Source organism: Hyalella azteca, unplaced genomic scaffold, assembly GCF_000764305.2.
Source record: "Hyalella azteca isolate HAZT.00-mixed unplaced genomic scaffold, Hazt_2.0.2 contig11591, whole genome shotgun sequence".
Lineage (NCBI taxonomy): Eukaryota > Metazoa > Arthropoda > Malacostraca > Amphipoda > Hyalellidae > Hyalella > Hyalella azteca.
Window position 1 is genome coordinate 38,294 of NW_025941583.1, and position 15,417 is coordinate 53,710.

Here is a 15,417-nt window from a genome sequence, read left to right on the forward strand (position 1 = left end):
AAATTGTATTAAGTGCAGTTAAATTGAGCATAAAATTTCACTCAGGAAGTCTTCTGTTGAAATTTACTTGTCACTGAAACACGAAATTTTTTTCGAGATAGCGGATTAAATCAATGAGCTTCACATCCGGACACTTAGCTCTCTTTCATAGACGTCAAGATATTTGTAACAGTTTTCAATCGTCTTCCTGGATTTTATACTGGAATTTTAGTTGAAAGTTCTTTGGCCAACAACCTTGCAACTATTTTTATCTGGAATACGTTGGTTAAGCGACCAGAAAGACACTGAGGTTGAAATTAAAAACATGATGAAAAGATGCACATTTTTCTGATGTGATCAGCGATAGAATATTAAATTAAATTCTTTAGACAAATCCATATTTTTAGGAAGACTTCAGTTAGAATTAAGGGTAAGGAAAAATGTTAGAGATAAAATATTATTTAATATCTAATATCATATCAATCTAATTGAGGTAATCAACATCCTGAAGGTTGTTCACAGTTGAATAAGGAATGGGTTACGATTTTAGATATTGCAGTGCATGAAATGACAACACTAGTGAAATGCATTAATTGTATGTACAATATTTGGTATATAAGCCGTATTTGAAGTAATGGTAACCTACTAGTGACTTATTGTTATCTTACTATATGAATAGATTTTATCCTAGAAATGTATTCATTACTTAGATAAGCGTGTAATGATTAATAAAAAATATCAGTAGGAAAATTATGTGGGTTGTTTTGTCACAACGACACATCTTTTGAATGGCTCGAGGTTGTGCCACGACCAATTGTCCAATCTAAGAGACCATTACGTCACTAATCTACCCATAAGTAATAATTTTCTTACATTACTATCTACATAAGTAATAATTCTCTTATATTACTATCACAGAAGGAAAAGCCATTATTATATTGCTCATTTACAAACATTCATTAGTTTTTGATATGACTGGAAAAATGAGCCCGATAACAAATTTGCCAAATTCTAGGAAAATACGAGCTGCAATAAATAATTTTTTCTATTTACTTGAGCAGCTTATCGACAAATATTTATGGAGCATTTTACGTTACTCACGAACAATGAGCGTCAGTGGTGAACGAATAAATTTTAGAAACAGAAAATGGACTACAAATTGACTTTGAGATAATGAAAGAAGACGAGTTAGATGACGGTTTCAATACGATTGTAACTTGAATAAATTCGTTGGTAGCTACCAAGGCCTCCACATTTCACCATTCTCATGCTCTTGGCTAAGAAAATTCTGAGAATTGCCTTTGATTGCCAAAGGTTGCTGCGGCGGTTGGTCTTCTTTAGGAACATTTTCGACATCGATAAATTCTTCGTCCTCTTGCTGTGCGAACGACATAGATGGCGCCGTAGGCCCGGTATATTGTAGACGAGCCGGTGTTAAGTATTGGAAATATGTATAAACACAAGGGATCATTTCTTTAGTGGAATTCCAATTGGATGTCATGATACTTGGCTCCAGTGTAACTTGAGGGACGAAAGCTGACGCCGAGTTATTTGAGGATTTCGTTTCAACAGGTATCAGAGACAATGGATTGGTCTTTGCAAGAGGTTCAGTCAAGTATTGGTCAACACTTGGAGGAGGCGTCGGAGGTAAAGTCGGCAGTGATGAACCTACAAGGCGTTCCTCAGTAGCTGCATAAGGGAGGGAATTTTGAAAATTTTGATTGACCAAACTCCCTGCTTGTGGAGACGAATTCACGCGTGTATCTGATGAGCTATGCACGACGGTGGGTATGAGTGGTACAGTCATGAGAGTTGACATTACTGGAGCTGAGACGGAAGTAAGGGGAACAGTCACAGCATTATGTTGCACGATCCTTACTGAGGCTTTTGCTTCGACAGGTGCTAAGTGAGACCCGGAATAAACTGTACCAAATGTAGGTTTTGGTTCTACAGGCGCCAACCGAGACCCTGGTTGCACTATACACGTTCGTGGATGTATGTGCTTTGTACTGGACGAATAATGGCTGGTAGTCTCAGAGGTGAAGGGTCGAGTTTGAGATTGGATTGGCAGAGTGAAGGTGGAATTAGATGAACTTTGCTTCGATAGCAAAGCTGTGGCTGCTGCGTTTTGGTTCAGCCCACAGAACTCGCTGCAAGGGCTTGAGAGAACGATGTTTGCACTACGAGTTCCTTTTCGCGGTGCACTATTGGTCACATGAGTTGAAGTAGGCGTATTTGGGAGAGGACCAATAGGCAAACTCACTGTCTTAATATTCGGGTAAATTTTTAGTAAATTCATACCTAGTCTACGTTCGTGTTGAGCAAGGGCCGGTTTTGAACAAATGAAACTTGATTTCTTCTGAAAAGATGATTTATCGTTATGGTTGAACATAGTAATAGTCGGCGTTGAGATATTTTGTTCAAGAACATTTTGCCCGTCTGTACATTGTGGTGCAGAACTTTTATCGCTTAGAACACCAGGCGCTTTATTTTCGTTTGCATGTAACAAATTAGGACACGCTTCAATAGCTCTTTGTGACCTGTTCAAGATAGGCTGTTCAATTTTTACAGGTGAATATGTAGGATTCTGTGGGTCTTGGCTATCGTTATTCTTTTCAGTGATGAGAATCTTTGCATCTCCTTGCATAAGGAAAGCTACTCGTCCGTCTGAAAGCTGCATTGGAACCAGCGTCACTTCAGTCACAGCCTCTGAACAGGCTTTCTGCGCCAAGTCGCTCTCCTCGTGATGGCCCAACTTCTTCCTCTTTCTTTTGGCCTTTGTTTCGCAATCGTTTTCTTGGCTCCGAGCCCTCTTCTCATTACCGATCCGTTCATTTGAAGTGGTATCGGGTGGCAAGTTGAGCAAGCACGTTTCAAGATGATCGAAAATACGATCTTTGAGGGCTCCTAACTCCTGTGCACTTTCAGCCGCCTGCTTCACTTCCGAAAGGCACATGTGAAATCCTTCGATGTAACTCGAGTCGCGAGCTTCCTTACCAGTTTTTTCAGACGTTTCACCGTCCAAAGCGGTTGGGGCTTCATCGCTAACCTTTGTACTAGTTTGAATTGGTTTTAATGGATTTGGTATTTCATCAGTGATTAAATTGCCGTTAGTTGCGAGATCTGTTTTTTTGATGTTTGGCGAATTTTCTATTTCTCTTTTGATGCTGCACTTTGTAATATTAGTTTCTTCTTGAGGTGGAGTGCTAACAATATTTGCGTTACGGCGAACTGATTTAAGGTGTCGGACGGTGAGCTCCAAGATGTCTGCCTTCTCGAGCTTGGCTACGGGCTTGTCGGCGGCGACGAGTTTGGCTTCCTTGAGCAGCAGCGCGAGCTGTTCCAGGCTGCTGTTGATGCGCTCTCGCCTCTTGCGCTCCATCAGAGGCTTGCGCACCTGTACATCAACAAACAAATAACAGTTAGATAACAACACAATACATTTGCGCACCTGTACATCAACAAACAAGTACAACATTAAATTGCGAGAAATAACAGTTAGATATCTACACAATACATTTACGCCCCCTTCAAAGCAACTAACAAGTGAACAATTAAATTTCGGGAAGAAACAACGAGAAAGCAGCACAATGTCTTTGCCAGAAATGACACAGAGGTATCTTTTCAGAAGCGGATGAAATTTCTATGTTATATTTTTAATTATAGTTAATGTTCAAAATGGTCCTCTTCATCTGTGATAATGTTCAATCATAAATTTGACTGCTGATATAATTAAATTTTTTCCTTAGCTATCTCCAACAACTAATATTGTTTTAATGCTAGTACTATTTAAACAGAATACAATTTGTGCATACAAAGCCATTTGTAAACATTAACACATTCATTTACCTTTCTCGTTTCACTGACTGGCCGATAAACTTTTGGCTTTCGTTGAGGTTCTTCAGAATGAACAGCCATGACGTTGAAGTTAGAGATTATTTTCTTCCACTGCAAGTTCAGAATCTTCTCACTTAAAATTGTCTTCAGTGGTTAAAAAGGATGAAAAAGTACTAAATAATTTGCTGATAAAGCAAGTTATAAATGGTAGCTCAGTACGGTAGCTAAAATCGTAAACAATTTCAATATCGATAACTATTAAAGGAGAATTCGTTCAAATCTTGAACGACGCACGTCAGTTAGGGCAGACGTCACAAGAAGCTTGAGCGGCACACGTCCTCTCCTCACCAGCCCTAGCGCCGGTCTGTGAAGTCGGTGTGTGCGGTTCCCGCAGCTCGCGTTCTGTGCGCGCGAGCTCACGGCAGACGCACCTGCGGTCGCGATGCCTCGGGCCACGCACGCCCCTAGAGCCGGACGGGCGCTCAAGAAAATGACGCGCGTAGGTGCACGCGTAAATGACAGCGCACGCGTAACCTTCTTTGCCCTCTGCATCTCGGAGCTAAGGGACATTTCTTTCTTGTATTCTTGACTTGAACAAGGAACATCATTGAATACACTATCAATGAGAGATTTTGGCCATTATTCATCATCATATACTTTGCATACCTATTACTGGTGAACGCATTTGAGTAATTTTCAAAATGTAACTTTCCAAGAAATGTAACTTTCTATTTGCGTATAATGTAATCACCACTTGCTTTTTACTTGCAGTTCCTGTTAATGTTTTGCAATTTGTGGACGGTTTTATAAACTTTATAGAATTTTTAATCTGCAATTGCGAAATATAATGTTTAGCATTGGAATTGATTATCAAAAACTTAGTACAGCGTGCAATAATTCCATGTTATTATCGAGGTCAACGTGTCGTCATACATATTAGTATGTTCAACCGGCAACGTTTCATCCGTCTCGTCTGTGTTGGCATTCATTTATGAGACAATTCAATCATCGAAAAATAGAGTTGGAAAATAGGCCTCAAGAGAGGAGTTAGGCCATTCGGGTCAGTCATTGTTGGCATCACGTAGATCGTGTGAACAGATTCATTAACTTTGTTGTATACCTCAATAACCTGCAACGATTAGTACTATGGTTTCAATTCCTACTTTAATTAGTGATGATACAACCTACAATGGCTCAAAATGGGGTAAAATCCCATTAATGCCCTCTGATATGGCCCAGTCGAGCAAAATATCACGTACGGACGGTGAGCTCCAAGATGTCTGCCTTCTCGAGCTTGGCTACGGGCTTGTCGGCGGCGACGAGTTTGGCTTCCTTGAGCAGCAGCGCGAGCTGTTCCAGGCTGCTGTTGATGCGCTCTCGCCTCTTGCGCTCCATCAGAGGCTTGCGCACCTGTACATCAACAAACAAATAACAGTTAGATAACAACACAATACATTTGCGCACCTGTACATCAACAAACAAGTACAACATTAAATTGCGAGAAATAACAGTTAGATATCTACACAATACATTTACGCCCCCTTCAAAGCAACTAACAAGTGAACAATTAAATTTCGGGAAGAAACAACGAGAAAGCAGCACAATGTCTTTGCCAGAAATGACACAGAGGTATCTTTTCAGAAGCGGATGAAATTTCTATGTTATATTTTTAATTATAGTTAATGTTCAAAATGGTCCTCTTCATCTGTGATAATGTTCAATCATAAATTTGACTGCTGATATAATTAAATTTTTTCCTTAGCTATCTCCAACAACTAATATTGTTTTAATGCTAGTACTATTTAAACAGAATACAATTTGTGCATACAAAGCCATTTGTAAACATTAACACATTCATTTACCTTTCTCGTTTCACTGACTGGCCGATAAACTTTTGGCTTTCGTTGAGGTTCTTCAGAATGAACAGCCATGACGTTGAAGTTAGAGATTATTTTCTTCCACTGCAAGTTCAGAATCTTCTCACTTAAAATTGTCTTCAGTGGTTAAAAAGGATGAAAAAGTACTAAATAATTTGCTGATAAAGCAAGTTATAAATGGTAGCTCAGTACGGTAGCTAAAATCGTAAACAATTTCAATATCGATAACTATTAAAGGAGAATTCGTTCAAATCTTGAACGACGCACGTCAGTTAGGGCAGACGTCACAAGAAGCTTGAGCGGCACACGTCCTCTCCTCACCAGCCCTAGCGCCGGTCTGTCAAGTCGGTGTGTGCGGTTCCCGCAGCTCGCGTTCTGTGCGCGCGAGCTCACGGCAGACGCACCTGCGGTCGCGATGCCTCGGGCCACGCACGCCCCTAGAGCCGGACGGGCGCTCAAGAAAATGACGCGCGTAGGTGCACGCGTAAATGACAGCGCACGCGTAACCTTCTTTGCCCTCTGCATCTCGGAGCTAAGGGACATTTCTTTCTTGTATTCTTGATTTGAACAAGGAACATCATTGAATACACTATCAATGAGAGATTTTGGCCATTATTCATCATCATATACTTTGCATACCTATTACTGATGAACGCATTTGAGTAATTTTCAAAATGTAGCTTTCCAAGAAATGTAACTTTCTATTTGCGTATAATGTAATCACCACTTGCTTTTTACTTGCAGTTCCTGTTAATGTTTTGCAATTTGTGGACGGTTTTATAAACTTTATAGAATTTTTAATCTGCAATTGCGAAATATAATGTTTAGCATTGGAATTGATTATCAAAAACTTAGTACAGCGTGCAATAATTCCATGTTATTATCGAGGTCAACGTGTCGTCATACATATTAGTATGTTCAACCGGCAACGTTTTATCCGTCTCGTCTGTGTTGGCATTCATTTATGAGACAATTCACTCATCGAAAAATAGAGTTGGAAAATAGGCCTCAAGAGAGGAGTTAGGCCATTCGGGTCAGTCATTGTTGGCATCACGTAGATCGTGTGAACAGATTCATTAACTTTGTTGTATACCTCAATAACCTGCAACGATTAGTACTATGGTTTCAGTTCCTACTTTAGTGATGATACAACCTACAATGGCTCAAAATGGGGTAAAATCCCATTAATGCCCTCTGATATGGCCCAGTCGAGCAAAATATCACGTGCCTCGGAGTGCCATGCCGACAACCCTCAGAGTCGACCAAATCGGGCTCGCCAAGCTCCCGCGTATCCACGTTAGCCGCGTTGCTACGCCGCCATCTTTGTATCACACTGGCGCCTCAGCTTACTCCTTCGTTCCTACACATTTGGACGTTTTGGTAGCAGTGGAGAAAGAAAGAACAAAGCATAAAGGATTAGGCTGTTGTCAAAAACTCCTTCCTTGAGTGAGAGACCGATATTTAAGAAAATTGTTCGACATTAGCGATGTTTATGCCAACGAAGTGCCGGCAAAATCATGATGCGCAGATTTTGCAAGCCTGCCTCCCGTTTAACACGGTGATAATGTGATTTACTAAACTATTTGGTGTTTGGTGGTTGGCCAATACACCTTGTAAGAATTTGAGGCATACAAGACGCTTGAAGCTTACAAACAATTTGTGGATGGATGGGTACAGGCGATGGAGAAACGAAACTTCCACGAATCAAGAAAGGCGATGTACCTGGTAGAGTTAGTTTGGTAGTACAATTACTGTACAACTGGACGAAGATAATGATGCTGATAAATGGAGCCTTCTAAGAATGGAAAATGAAATTCCTTTTCACTTTTTTGAGGTGGAAAAGGATAAAATTTTATCAATGCTTACCAGGTAACCAGGGTTCGGACGGCTCATAGTAATACCTGGTAATACCGATCCCGATATTTGACGCACTCATGTGACACCTCAGACCACAGAACTGACCAACAACATACCATTTCACCAGAAACCTCGACGTTATGCAAAACTAATTTATATTGAAATTGAAAGGCAATGTAAAGAACTCGAAACATTTGATGTTATAGAACAAAGCGAATCAGTTTGATCTTCCAGCAAACCAGCCAACTGCAACACTATCATTGCTGCAGGATAATGGATCATGACAATGTTATCTGATCTGTAAATATTATTACGTTTTATTCTTACTTATGTAGCTTATCTAAAGGCAAGTAAGAGATTTTGCCCCTGGAAAATGTATAGTATCGTATATAATAAATATTCACGGCCGGTAAACTGATATGCGATACAGATCCCACAATGCATCTGGCGATTCGGTGCCGTGACGTCATCCTTTCGACCGATCTGATGACCCATGACGAGCTTCAATTAGGATGGTACGCTAAAAAAACAACCTGGTTAAGGCAAAGCCGGCCATTATTATGCCAGCCTTCAACTCAATCAATCCTAGAAAACAATGTATTTCGGTATACTTGAGATCAAATTATATTGCTTAAGAAAATATTTCCATCTGACAGAATCTGAAATAATGCCGCTTTATTTATCAAGCTTTCCTATCCAGGGTTCTCAACATTTCAAATGAATATATAATATTTATCACACATTTAGCACCTTTCTTTAGGATCTTTACTCGTGTTATTCGAACACTAAGTTTTCATTGCAGTCTTTCAAATTGGAATGCATAGAAGTTACAACGCGTATATACTTTGAAGTCGTAACTCTAACTCTTGTCAGTTCATTAACTGTTGTTCAGGGAAAATAATCAACACTTGGTATTTAGGCATAATTATATGTAAGGCTCATATAATACAAATTAATGCACTCCTGCTGTCATCATTGGCGCATAACAAACTAGCTTGAGATTTACAGGTCGAACCGTACAGAATAACTATTTTTCATAAATCTTCCGAGCGAAGCATTGACAGTAAAATATTTCCGTTTACTCAATCGAATTCCTAACTTCGAAAGCAAGAATTTAGAACAGGCACGCATTGCCACAAATTTGAAGCTGTGCTCATTCAAAATGAGGCATAAAAACCCGAAATCTCGGACAAGCTTGCACATTATGTTAGCCACCTGCAAGCGTGAGGCGGAAAAAAATTGCAAGGAATCCTACCTACATAACAATTACACTCAAATACAGATATCCATGGCGAATTATCGGTGTCTCTAAACTAAAGCCTTAAATAGTTACGGCAACCTCATTGTCTTCACGTTGGCGACAGACGCCAAGTCTCATCGCAGGATTTCACATTTCTTGTTAGAAAAATATTTCAGCCGACCTAAAAATACAATTAGATTGCATCTCTATTCCAAATTATTGATTTAGCTGAGGTCTTGACTTCAATCAAAATTTAATTCGTCTTAAACATTTTGATCATTTCATTATAGCCGAGAGAACTGCGTTGTGAATTCTTGAATCAGTGCTGGTCCTTGGGCCTTCAGTATTATTATGGCCTTCCGTAGGCAGGTTTCGAGGACCGCCAGAGAAACTCTGGGCATCATTAGCTGACATGTTCGCTGGAGGCCAGGTATCGAGAGAGGATGCTGCGACATCACTTTTTTGTGTGCTTTTGAATACTCTTTCTCGCGCGTGTTCAAGCAATCGTTCGCCCAAACGAATGTCAGCTCGTACTTTACCTCTGTGTGCGGGAGGTATGTACTTTAACTGAGAGTCTACATCAGCCAAGCACAAGTTTATAAGATTAACGTGGTCTTCATGCACAAGAAATTTGCAGGCTTCAAGAGTATCTGTACCTCGGTTGCGAGTGACTGCAATAAGAGCGCCGAGAGCTGATGATAAATGACTTAAATACGGGGCGAATGTTTCAAGCGCTTGAAGAGCACTTGCCATACTGAAGTCACTAGATATGGATGTCGAAGCATTTAACGAAGCAGCAAGTCCCGTTGCTGGTCCAGTGGGTGGAGGTGGACCCGCTGAAGGCCAGAAAGACTCGGGTGCAGCAGACAAAGGCTGCTGGACAGCTGGCGGTGCGCATGTTGGTGGTGGTCTTCTCGCGATGTTATGATCACCAGATGACGTTGGGTTCGAGGATGGTGCAGAAACATTCCTGTTATGTTGTTTGCTTAGAGGCTTCAATTCAATTTGCGATTCAGCCAATGTGCCATTCAAAGCTACATTGGTGTCACTTGAGCCTAACTTCTGTACTTCAGCAGCATAATTATTCTTCCCATTTGTGCCACCTTCGAGTGGCGCATTGGTTCCACCTTCAGTTCCACACAGAGACGCGTGTTCCCTTTCCAGGAGTTCTTGTATTGTAGATTGGTGTTCAACAGTCCCGCTAGTTTCAAATCGATCAACACAACTTGAAAGCGATCTCCCTTGAGCAGAAATATCACCCACAGTTCCAAAAGCTTGCAGGCTCTTATCTTCAATACGCTGAGGATCTTGCGTTGCATTCACTGTTGTTGCAGTGAGGCGACTTTGGGAAGAATCTCGGCCAAATTGTTGCTTTACAAGGGCACTACCGCTTTGCTGATCAATTTTCGCGAAGGCTTGCGCTGAGTTGGTTTCGGAATTCTTATCTAACATTGTATCGCTTTCATGGCCGAATATTTCAGGTTTCTTCAAGACAGACGCTTGCACCCCACTTCGATGTCGCATTTCATTCCCCTCGCCATACTTCAGTTGACCGCCTCGCCCCATTGGTTGATCATAATTTTCGTAATGAAACTGTCGCTGACCTTCATTTTGACCAAACTCTTGCCACCCTCGAAGACCAAACGCAGGTTCATCATTTTTAAACCGCTTATTTTGGTCATTATTGGCCATTGCACCGTTGTCAGGAACTAGATGCTCCCCGGCTCCACGACTTAATGGTTTACCAGCCCAGCTTTTAGGACCAACCTGTTGGTCGGGTCCAAAACTAAATGAATCATTGCTTTGATCTTCAGCTAATCTTCGCACACCATTAAATGGTTGGACATCAGTTTCAACACCGACGGGCTTCTGATTCTTGCCTCCAAAAGGAAGCATTTCATTTCCAATACCTCGTAGAGTTCGACTTTCGTTGGCTACCAAATTCTGTTCTTTGCCGTCAAACCCGCTGCAGGGGAGCCGCTGACCTCCGCGACCAAATGGTGGCAAATCTTGATCTCTGTTTCCAACTGTTTGATTACCTCCGCGACCAAATGGTGGCAAATCTTGATCTCTGTTTCCGACTGTTTGATTACCTCCGCGGCCAAATGGTGGCAAATCTTGATCTCTGTTTCCGACTGTTTGATTACCTCCGCGACCAAATGGTGGCAAATCTTGATCTCTGTTTCCGACTGTTTGATTACCTCCGCGACCAAATGGTCTACAATCTTTATCTCTGTTTCCAACTGCTTGATTACCACCGCGACCAAATGGTGGCAAATCTTTATCTCTGTTTCCGACTGTTTGATTACCTCCGCGACCAAATGGTCTCAAATCTTTATCTCTGTTTTCGACTGTTTGATTACCTCCGCGACCAAATGGTGGCAAATCTTTATCTCTGTTTCCAACTGTTTGATTACCTCCTCGGCCAAATGATCGCAAATCTTGATCTCTGTTTTCGACTGTTTGATTACCTTCGCGACCAAATGGTGGCAAATCTTTATCTCTGTTTCCAACTGTTTGATTACCTCCGCGGCCAAATGATCGCAAATCTTGATCTCTGTTTTCGACTGTTTGATTACCTTCGCGGCCAAATGATGGCAAACCTCGTTCTCTGCTTTCATATAGCTGATCATCTTCGCGGCCGAATGGAGGCCAGTCTTGTTCTTTCTTTCCAAATCGTTGATTACTTCCACGGCCAAAAGATGAAACATCTTGTTCTCTGTTGCCAAATTGCGTTTCACCTCCCCTACCGAATTGCGGCAAATCTTGATCCCTGCAACCAAATTGTTTACCACCACGGCCAAATGGTGGCAAATCTTGTCTTTTTTCACCAAATTGTTTACCTCCACGGCCAAATGCAGGCAGTTCAGGTTCTCTGCCATCAAAGTGTGTTTTACCTCCACGGCAAAACGGTGGAAAATCTTCATCACCAAACGGACGCTGACCTCCACGGCCGAACGGCTGAAAATCTTGTTCTTCATCACCAAACGGACGCTGACTTCCACGGCCAAACGGTTGAAAATCTTGTTCTTTATCACCAAACGAACGCTGACCTCCTCGACCGAACGGTTGTAAATCTTCTTCTCTGTCACCAAATGAACACTGACCTCCACGGCCGAACGGTTGCAACTCTTTTTCTCTATCACCAAACGGACGCTGACCTCCACGGCCGAACGGTTGAAAATCTTGTTCTTTATCACCAAACGACCGCTGATCTCCCCGGCCGAACGGTTGCAACTCTTGTTCTCTATCATCAAATGGACGCTGACCTCCACGGCCGAACGGTTGCAACTCTTGTTCTCTATCATCAAATGGACGCTGACCTCCACGGCCGAACGGTTGCAACTCTTGTTCTCTATCACCTAATGGACGCTGACCTCCTCGGCCGAACGGTTGCAACTCTTGTTCTCTATCATCAAATGGACGCTGACCTCCTCGGCCGAACGATTGCAACTCTTGTTCTCTATCACCAAATGGGCGCTGACCTCCACGGCCGAACGGTTGAAAATCTTTTTCTTTATCATCAAATGGACGCTGATCTCCTCGGCCGAACGGTTGGAAATCACGTTCCTTGTTGTCAAGCTGTTGTTTACCTCCACCACCAAATTTCCAATGGCCGCCGCGTCCAAATGTTTCTCGTTCTCTGTTTCCAAACTGCCGTTTACCTCCACGATCAACGTCTGGTACATCGTTTACTTTGTTGTCAAAATGGCTCTCACCTTCACGGCCAAACAGCCTAGAATTTTGTCCTCGGTCGCAAGACTCTTTTTGACTGCCACGTCCAAATTGCTGTAATTCATATTCAGTGTTGATAAACGGTTTGTGACCTCCACGGCTCGACAGTTGGCGATCTTGTTCATTGTTGAAGTGCTGCATCTTTTCATGGCCAAATTGGCGGAAATTTTTGTCTCTTTTACTACACAGTTGCGGCACTTCACCCCCTAATGACCTCATATCGACGTCCATACTGTCTCCACGGCCACGTGTTGCTGAACTGACGGGTCGAGGATCAAATTGGTTGTTTTGATCATGACCTCTGCGACTAAATGACTCGTTTCTTTCAAGACTGGATTCCTGTAACCCAGCGCGATTAAATTGTTGAGCATCTTCTTCAAACCCAAATTTTCGCTTACTTCCCTGTTCAAAATCTCTTCCGAGATTCTTCAATCCATGCCCATAGTCTTTCGAAAATTTCGGCAATCCTTCATGACCCATCGGTAGTTGACTACGACCATCAAAATCCTGCACGTTTTTAACATTATCCGTTTCGCTATCCCAAGGATGACCTTTGTGCCCGAAGGGTTGACGGGAAAATTTATCCAGCATTCCACGTCCAGCGCTCGACCCACGCCCACCGCTGACACCCCGTCCGACGCCAGACCCTCGCCAATAGCCAGACGGACTTTCTTTCCGTTCGTCATAGCCACGATACGAAAATTTATCCCTAATTTTATTTTCAAAGACCGGCACATCTGTGCTACTTGACGAACTTTTAGTTTCTCTCGACGTGCGTGGTGATTGTAGTTTATTTGAGGTCGGCGTCGCAGTTATATTTTTGCTGATATCATTCAGTTTGTGTGATTCTCGAGATACCATCTTGGTGACACCACCATCCAACCTCGCACACTTCTCTCTAGAAGATTCCACGTTCGTTTTTTCTTCCTCCTCGTATGCATTTATGGCTGAGAATGGCCGCTTCAGTACCGCCACATCATGACGTGAATTTTCATGCTGCATCTCGCTAGATGCCCGACTTCCGTGAGATGGCGACTCATGTTTTTGCTTAGGATCCACGTGCGTATTCTCCATTGTCAGTGATTTCTGTTCATTCGTCGTGGGCGCTTCTCCAGTAAACTGCAGGAGCTGGTCCAGTACCGACTTTTTGAGCTGCGCCTTCGGCTCCGGTGAAAGTGTAGCAGAGCTTTGTTCTGGATCTGCGTTTGTTGCAGCCCCAGCTTCGCTGGAGATGTTCCAGTATCGCGGCACACGGAACAATTCACCAGATCCCGGGATGCCTGAGTAAATTATCATAGTAATAATAATAATAAAGTGAGAACAAATTACGAGCATGCAAATTAAAAAGGAGTTATGAATGGCAAATTTGCAGGTGTTCAAAATCCAGGTTCATCTGGCTTCCAGAAACATACAAAAATAAAAATTACCTATATGAAAAACACACCAAATTTTTGCGAGCTTATTTCTAATACAAGATAAATAGTATAATTTTTACGATAAATAATTAATACTTATAGACTGCCAATACTAGGATTTCTTGAAGATAAAGATATTTGCACAAATTAAAATTACAAGTTAGCTGAATTGCTTCTTTACTCACCCAGGGTGCCTGAAATTGAGAATTTGTGAGCAAAATGCAGCACGCCGTAGAGTTCGTGAGCGGCGTTAAGAGCCGGGCTGTTCACCACAGACTGAGCAGCATTGCTGGCAACCAGCACGCTGCACACACCACCTGTTAACCAAATACAATGACATTGACCAATCAGTTCTTTTGCTACACAACAGAGGACAGATTAGACTGAGATTAATAGAAAAGCCACAAGACTAAAAAGGATTGCTCCTGTACGACAATATTTTGTTTAAGATGGTGCGCACATCGGAGACATAAAGGTCACACGGAAGACCATTTCAAGAAAAATACGGTTCTTTTTGCCTAAGAATCACCGTTATCCCAATAAACTCGACTTGACACAAGACTCACGAGGCTTGCTCCTGTGCGAGAATATCTTGATTTGATTTATTTATTTATTCACACAGGAGCACACGTTACAATGAAAAAATAAAAAGAGACGTGAAATAAAATAGCAAGGCTTCCAGGTGAATGCCCATAAGCTAAAAAAGCTTCGCAGGCAAAACAATAGGTACATGACTCAATTCCAATGATAACAAGACGACGATTTGAACAAATAAGTAAAAAATTTATAAAATTAGCAAAACCATTGACAAAAGCCTTAAAAACTGATAACCGTATGTTATAGCAGAAAAATCAGCAAAAAAGAGGCAATGTCAACATCACACTTAGTAAAACAGAGTACAACTATAAACATCTAGTCAAAATACCAAAAAACTTGCATAATAATCGAAGTCAAATTAATACTGGTTAAGGATAAAATCACGGTATTTTATTTTTAAAAACATTTTAGAGCAATCTTGTTTGAACTCATTGGGCAATTCGTTAAAATATTTGACACAATTAAAAATGGTACCGCTTTTTTTCTATGTCTAAACGAACCGGTGGTAGGGTTCGCACCATCTTGTTCATGATGGTGCGGATATCGGCAGCAGTAATACCACACCGAAGACATATACAGTTATTTTTGCCTGAGAATCACCGTTATCAGAACAACCTCGACTTGACACAAGACTCACGAGGCTTGCTCCTGTACGAGAATATTTTGTTCATGATGGTGCGGACATCAGAGGCAGTAATACCACACGGAAGACATATACAGTTATTTTTGCCTAAGAATCACAGTTATCACAACAACCTCGACTTGACACAAGACTCACGAGGCTTGCTCCTGTACGAGAATATCTTGTTCATGATGGTGCGGACATCAGAGGCAGTAATACCACACGGAAGACAAATACGGTTCTTTTTGCCTAAGAATC

At 41.8% G+C, this 15,417-nt stretch overlaps 2 protein-coding genes across 5 annotated transcripts; both read right to left on the reverse strand.

Moving 5' to 3' along the window:
• Positions 1 to 414: 414 nt before the first annotated feature.
• LOC108666563 (mucin-17) lies at positions 415 to 4,168 on the reverse strand. Its single transcript, XM_018153466.2, has 2 exons — positions 3,829 to 4,168; positions 415 to 3,376 (listed from the first exon to the last, which is right to left on the reverse strand). The coding sequence occupies exons 1-2, from the start codon at positions 3,895 to 3,897 to the stop codon at positions 1,217 to 1,219; spliced, it is 2,229 nt and encodes a 742-aa protein (XP_018008955.1). The 5' UTR covers positions 3,898 to 4,168; the 3' UTR covers positions 415 to 1,216.
• A 4,294-nt stretch (positions 4,169 to 8,462) lies between these two features.
• On the reverse strand, positions 8,463 to 15,365 carry LOC108666566. 4 transcript variants are annotated; one of them, XM_047882899.1, is made up of 5 exons: positions 15,175 to 15,224; positions 14,126 to 14,257; positions 11,262 to 13,805; positions 10,830 to 10,991; positions 8,463 to 10,775 (listed from the first exon to the last, which is right to left on the reverse strand). In XM_047882899.1, exons 1-5 carry the CDS (start codon positions 15,206 to 15,208, stop codon positions 9,067 to 9,069), a joined length of 4,581 nt encoding a protein of 1,526 aa, XP_047738855.1. In that variant the 5' UTR covers positions 15,209 to 15,224; the 3' UTR covers positions 8,463 to 9,066. The 4 variants fall into 4 exon arrangements, with proteins under 4 accessions (XP_047738855.1, XP_047738854.1, XP_047738856.1 ...); XM_047882898.1 differs by lacking the exon at positions 15,175 to 15,224 and adding an exon at positions 15,316 to 15,365 and having other exon boundaries at positions 8,463 to 10,991; XM_047882900.1 differs by having other exon boundaries at positions 8,463 to 10,991; positions 11,370 to 13,805.
• Between the last annotated feature and the right edge of the window lie 52 nt (positions 15,366 to 15,417).